General features: G+C 39.1%; 1 protein-coding gene across 3 annotated transcripts in view; it reads left to right on the forward strand.

The window, feature by feature from the left end:
• LOC143038508 (cysteine-rich secretory protein 2-like) overlaps positions 1-7,500 on the forward strand; it is a 102,616-nt gene that overhangs the window by 83,610 nt on the left and 11,506 nt on the right. For all 3 annotated transcript variants that reach the window (XM_076207769.1, XM_076207768.1, XM_076207770.1), the window contains exon 3: positions 7,175-7,311. In XM_076207769.1, the coding sequence (XP_076063884.1) occupies positions 7,175-7,311 (137 nt within the window). The remainder of the gene's footprint in view (positions 1-7,174; positions 7,312-7,500) is intronic.

The raw sequence follows: 7,500 nt of genomic DNA on the forward strand, positions 1-7,500 counted from the left end.
TATTAATAATAATGATATTAATATGATTAATAATAATGATAATAATAATCAAAACAATAACAATAATAATAATAATAATAATACTAATGATAATAATAATAATAATAATAATAATAATAATAATAATAATAATAATAATAATAATAATAATAATAATAATAATAATAATAATAATAATAATAATAATAATAATAATGATAATAATAACAATTATAATAATAATAATAATGATAATGATAATAATGATGATGATAATAATAATAATAATAATAATAATGATAATAATAATAATAATAATAATAATAATAATAATAATAATAATAATAATAATGATAATAATAATAATAATAATAATAATAATGATAATAATAATTATAGTAATAGTACTACTACTAATAATAGTAATAATAATAATAATAGTAATAATACTAATAATAATAATAGTAATAATAATAATAATACATCGGAAGTCAAGCCCGTCCGCAGTGCTAATCATTTATGTATATTTTTCTTGCTGCCGTCAAGCAATTTTATTCTATCCCGATTAAACTGTTGATCATGGCGACCCTCTTTTTTTACTTCTCTATCCATTTAATAATACATTTATGTATCTATTTATTTGTATTAATTTGTCTTTTTAACTATTTATTTGCTAATTTATTCATTTATTAGTTTATCTCTTTAGCTATTCATTTGTATCTATTTATCTATTCACTTATTTTTATTTATTTATTTATTCATTTATGTTTATATTTGTTTATTTTCTTTATTAGATTTTATTCACTTATTTCGCTTATTCAGTTTTAATTACTTATCTATTTCGAAATCAGCATAAGAAAAAATTGGGGGAAGAGAGTGTTATTATTGTTATAAGCTGTAATTTACTAGGGCTTCTATCCCAGTGACCAATTTCATGCCGCCGTTGATGGGTGGGGAGGTGGGGAGGGTGACCAAATGTAAAAGCGTTGAAGGCGTAGATTTAGTTCAAGTCGACGACATCTCACAAGGGAAAAAGGACGACTCAATGTTTTTCGATCTTTTTCACTCCCCTTCATTTTTTCCCAAATTCCTCCCCGCCAAAAAGGTAAAAGGTAAGAAAAAATAAATAAATATAATGTTGATGAGAGTTGACTCTCATAATTATCTCATATTTCTTCTGCCAAGACAGTGATGGAAGTTTTTTCTAGTATATGCGAATCCCTCACATTATATGGAAATGTATAATTTGTAACAGCAGACCATGCACCCCCCCCCTAAATTCTTGTCATGACCCCAACGCTAAGGAGCGTGGGAATTATATCCCATGATAAAAGACATATAGGTGCCTCTGATCCGTAGGGAGTTGTTGAAATAAGAAGAGTACCCCCCTCCCCCCCACCGATTAGAAATTGCTCTCGTGGAGATAATCTGCAATTTTCTTGTTGTTGCAGAGCATAAACGCGATGTGGTGTAAATCCTTTATATCTTGTTGTCACCTCAAAGTGCATTCTTTCAGCATTGTAGGCATTTTGTGACGTAACACAACCACAACCGAAATTGATCTGACGCGTTCGGACAAGATGCAATCGAAACTGTTTTTCTTGTCACGTAAAATCGTTATCAAAATCTTACCTATCATGAATGCGAAGCGAAATGATTGTATATAAGAACGCAGTTATGTTATTTAAAGAAAATAGATGATCGGTGTAAAGCGAAATAAATATACGTTGGGAGAATTGTCGACAATTTAAAAATCAAGATGATAAAATATAGGTCTGAGGGAGCTTTTTTTTTCCCTCATCTCAACAAGAGCAATTTAGCTTTAGCATAAAAAAAATCTATAAATCCTGTTGTCGTAGCAACAGGGTGATTAGAGTTGATCTTGGAAAAATGGATCGGTGTAAGTTGTCGTTTGAATAGACGGAGGAATTCTTAAATCAACACGTCGCTTCAGGGCCCAGACATTATGAATCGACTTTGAATATTCTTGAGTAAGTTGTACCAAGGTCTAAATATACAGGTCAGACCGTTGAATTCTTCTGCGCAGCTTCTGACGTCATTAGGCTGAGTCAATTTTCTCTTTGTGATACACTGAAGAAAACTGTGAAACGCCAAGGAAGACAGGAACTATAATATTTTATATATTATATATATATATATATTATATATCATATATATTATATATTCATATATATAGACAGGAACTATAATATTTTATATATATTTATATATATATTTTATATAATATTTGTCAGAATATAACTAATTGCGTGGAGCGGTGCTAGCAAAAACAACCACATTCTCTAACGACGGACCAGCTTCAATTGACAGCTATAGGACCCGCTAACCCCACTTTGAACAGCCAGGTGACGTTCACGGGCCCGCTGCGCCAACTCCCTCGAAATTCGGTCGGAAGTGGTTAGACCTTATATTCTTAGATCTTGAGTTGTACCTTAGTATTTTTTTTTCCTACGAATCGAGGTAAGCCTCTGCAGCCTAGTTAACTTACGTTTCTAGATTACTGACGTATCTATAAAATCTGTCGGTAATTGTCATAAGTATTACCAATGAAGTTAGCAAGCTTTCACCAGAATTGTATTTTTTTTTTTCCTTTTCGTCAAATTTAGATCTCAAATGTGAGAATGAATTGGGGAAAGTAAAGACAAATAAAGGGTTCTGAATCGTTGTTTTCAAAATAATTGGATTCCAACTCAGCATAATTTATTGCACACTTTCCACAGACGCTTTTGTTCCAGCAGGGACTTTTGGTAACAACATCAATATAAAATCACTCAAAACCTTGTAACGCCTTGAAAGACAAAAACTGACGTATTACGACGTATTACGACTGATTAAAACCACACAAGAATTCAGACACGTTTCGGTGTAATGACAGCCTTACACGCTGCTAGATGAAGGCTAGTCTCTAACTTACCTGGTCGTGTTTGCCAAATTACCACAAGCGGGTTTCACAGTAGGACATAAGTATATGTCGGACATGTACTATGTATAGGCAAATCGTTTAAAGATTCAACTTAGAGGTTCATCTCTGAATCAAGTGGAGAGGAGTCGACCCACGAAAGACCTCGTGCAACCTCTGACGTCATTCCTGTAGCTGGGGATAAGAATACCACAACAGTGTTCCCATATATGTTACAGGAGGGGACTCAATGGAACGGAACAAGGAGACTGGGAATCGCATTTTCTGTGGTCTCCCCCGGCGAATTAAAAAACTTTCTCCTGGTCAGTGGGCAGTCGTCATCCACGCAGACTCAAGGAGTGTCAATGACGTCATCTGGCTGGGGATACAAACAATGGATAACGTCTACTTAACGACGTCATTCCAGTACTCGCCGCTGAACTTCTAGCACCAGCAAGAGAGGGTCTGGAATGTTTTACTGGATCTCCAGACATACTGGATTTCCAGGAAACACTATTGCGGATGCTACTACCAAGTCAGCGACGAGGTTCAGCAAGATCACACTGCCCTTGGCGTCCATAATCACACAGGCCAAGATCGTCACCATCAACAAGACCAGATTGATGCCCAGGGACGACCATAACAGCACGGTGGAACTACCTCATCCAAGGTGCGAGGTCATCCATCTGCCTCCTGGTGGAAGCGCGGAATCTATCACCCACAGGATCCGCATTGGAAGTCATTGTGGGTGGCGAATATTGCACGCAGGAAGAGGCGGTCACGAACACTGAAAATTTTGTGGAGGAATCGTTGCCTCAGGTACCCTCCCTTCCTGATCAATCCTGGAAAAAAACGTTGCAGTCCTGTTGAACGATTCAATGACTTCCACTTGCTCTGGAGGACCCAACACACAGGGCAAAGGGGACACACTCGGTCATAGCTGAGCGCCTCTTAGCGTGATCCATCAGTTTTACGAGCCAGAACAATATGCTATAGCCACAGACGTCCCCTGTGCCTTGTGTGTTATGAGAGCCAGGGCACATAGTAGATAGCGTTAACCTTTGGGAATTATTCACGGGCATCTTTCAATGGAGAAGGCAACCCCCCCCTCGCAGGGAATTAAAATCAAATGACGACATTCTTTAGCTGGTCGTCCTTTGATGAAAAAGGCCAATATAATAGTCTCTCCTTAATGTTTGTGTTTTCTTTAATTATTTCGTTTAATAGGCAACTCGATAAGATTCCCTGTAGGCAACACCGATCCATTTTCTTCGAGTTCGGGCTGTTTTTATGTCTGATCGATGAGTTCAAATTGGGCAGAAGTGTTTGAGTGCAGGATTTAACTTATGATGAATATAGAAATAGTAAATAAATGAATAAATAAATAAATAGATAAATAAATAAATAGATAAATAAATGAATGAATAAATAAATGAATAAATAAATAAACAAATAAATCAATAAATAATGAATACATATATGATAATCATATTGTCTTTCAATGTTTAGTATATGAATCAGTTAATTCATTTTGGCCAAGACTGGCATACCACACAAAAAATAAAACATAAATTTCGAACTTTTGTAAAATACCCCATATCAATGTTCTAACTGGGCCCTGCAATTCCTATCACTGGACCTGCTTGAAGAGACTTGAAGGAACTTTTACCCACGTATAGCCAGGTGCGGATCCAGGAATGTTATTTGGAGGTGGGGGGGAGGCAACCGATAACCGATACATGAAACACGCCGATATTTTAACCCCAAGACAATGACTCCAAATGAAAAGTTGACACCTTCAAATTCTACAAGCAGATACAAACAGAAAAACCTACGCGGCTGCCTCCTTCACAAATGAATAAAATGTTTGACGAAAACGACACACAAGTACTGATTATGAACGTGTACCATACTCGGGGCGTTGGGGGGGAGGGGGACCTGGGCCCTCCCTTGTATCCGCGCCATTGTATAGCCTATATCACATAATAACTTCCAGAACCAACGATAGATTACTTCTTGTGTTTGTCTTGAAACAAATATGTAGACAGATTAAGGACGTCTGTAGGAGAAAAAATAACAAATGCCATCTTGTTAAGAAGAGCCATGTGCAGACAGGAATGGATCTCCAATGTGGCCAACGTCCAAGTCGATACGGTACCCCAGTAAGGTAAGGTTGGTCTTCCAAGATGGCAGTTAGAGGGAACCCAAAGCCAGCTTCCCTTCTTCAAAACTTACCAATATCCTCACCTTCTTCTTGAAGTGGATATCAACCTCCTGACAAGACCCGAGGTCTCCTTCTTAAGAACTTCGTTTATTTGCCTTCTCCACACTAACACAAAACAATCAGTCCGAAGTTTCTTCCCAGAGATCTTTAGGAGGTGCCAGGACTGTTGCCGGCTACTGTGGGGCTGCGGGTCTCCAGTCAGTGGAATCTGAGGCAAATGCATCACAAGCAAAATAAAAAACAAAACAAAAATTGTACTACTGGAGGTAAAGAAGACCTCACGCTGTATCATGAGAAAGCAGGGTACAAGAAAGGTGATATGTAGATATACTCTATCTAGTCATCAACGTGAGGTGAACATACACTCAGGATCCTAGAAAAACACAAGGAACTTCATGGTCCCATAGTGTCACCGTTACAATACCCTAGAAATAGAAAAAGAATGATAATAATAATCACTACATTGCTACACCGCAACACAAAACTCGACGAGAGATCACACCGAAGTTGGCGCGTCTTGAAAATAATGTTCATCTTCTTCATCTGTAATGATACTCAATGACACAAACACGCACCACTATGCGCATGTGAGAGCAACATGCACACGGGGAAGTGTGATCATCACGCAGCGTCGAATTAAGGAAACTGGCACACTGTTTGTATCCACAAGGTTATTGACCCTGCACTCCAGCCAACCATGAACATGTAAAATACCCGTCACAAACAAATGCGGGCTATCTCATTCTCTGTCTCCATAAACACACACGAGCGCAGACACACATGCACGCGCGAATACTGTTATTTATATAATTGTTGTATTTATCATCTATGCATGTTGCTTTCACATGTGAAGGTGTGACGTTGTTCCCTTTCTCCCTTCAATTACGTACTCACCTGTGGAACCCATTAAGACAACAAACCAGGCCGAGCTTGACAAAGACATACGATCATGTGCACGAAGACGGGAAACTGCAATTCCCCTTGTGTCATTAAAGATGTAAAGATAAATCGACCTCCCAACGGACCTTTTTTCAAAAATTTCCACAAACTTCTTTCCCCAGCTCGCCCCTGCTGGAGACCACAAATGGCCGAAGCGTATCTATTTACCATCTCTTGGGCCAACGATTCCAGTCCCGTATTTCTCTTCTGTCAAGGTCTCCAAAACACGCAGCAAGTCTAGGTGTCTGGGTATTCAGTGCTAATAGGCCCACAGCGTCTTCAATTTTGCAGTGCTAACGTTCGGAGTTCTCGAATGGGGTCTCCGATGTTGCAGTGCTATTGTACGATGCCTGTCACTCTACGGCAGCGTTTCTCAGCCAAGGTTCCCCGGAACCCTAAGGTTCCGCAAAAGGTCCCTAAGGGTTCCGCGAGAACAAATGAGATAAGCTAATGCACTTTTGATTTTTTAAATTTAATATACATAATATAATCAAACACGCACGACATATTCTTGGTTATTGTAATAATGTAATATAGACATTATCCTATCTAACCTATTATTACGATGAAAATAAAATGAGAAAGATGTAGTATATGTGTTTTGTTTTGTTTTTTGCGCAGGGGTTCCTTGAGACATGCAATTTATGTTAAAGGTTACGCAAGGGTGAAAAGGTTGAGAAACGCTGCAGTCAACGATGCCAGGTTTTGGGGTCTTCCAGTCATTGTTCTAGCGCACTGATTCTCATCTTGAGAGCCACAGCCCCCCCCCCCTCCCCTCCCCAAGGGAACCATGACAAGAATTTAGGGGAGCCATTGCGTGTTGTTTCAAATTATACATTTCTATATAATGTAGTCTAGTGATGTAAGTTACGCATACCAAATACAAGCTAATTATGATTGCCAACTTTGTAATAAAGCAAAAGGGTTTCTGTTCACCGACATTTCATTATCAATTATTATTTCTTTCTATCTTCTCCCTTCTTTGGCGGGTGGAATTTGAGAAGGTCCACACGATTACTGAGAATTCATGAAGAGGGGGAAATGGAGTGAAAAGGGTAAGGCGCGAGTGTCAACCAACTCTCGAGGTTCTCAAAGAGTCTGTGATGTTGCAGGGCCGCGGATCTTCGGGAGCAAGCTCCGACTCAAGACGCTGGAACCGGCGAAGCAGCGTGTCCAGAAGCGTCTGGTCCAGTACCACAACTTCTTCCGGGCAAAGGTCTCCCCGCCGGCGTCTAACATGCTCGCCATGGTGGGTATAGGGCGACACATCCCTCTCCTTCTTCGCCTCCGTCGTCTACGCAGACTCCCCACAGGCTCCGGGACTCCCCCTCAACGCCCACAGGAGCCTCACTCTCACTCCCTCACCCACTCCACCCCTCTCACTCCCTCACTCCCACCTCTCCAAACGCATCACAGGGTGCCAGCTTTCAATCCCCAT

Source organism: Oratosquilla oratoria, chromosome 24, assembly GCF_046742065.1.
Source record: "Oratosquilla oratoria isolate Oo_2021 chromosome 24, ASM4674206v1, whole genome shotgun sequence".
Taxonomy (NCBI): Eukaryota; Metazoa; Arthropoda; class Malacostraca; order Stomatopoda; family Squillidae; genus Oratosquilla; species Oratosquilla oratoria.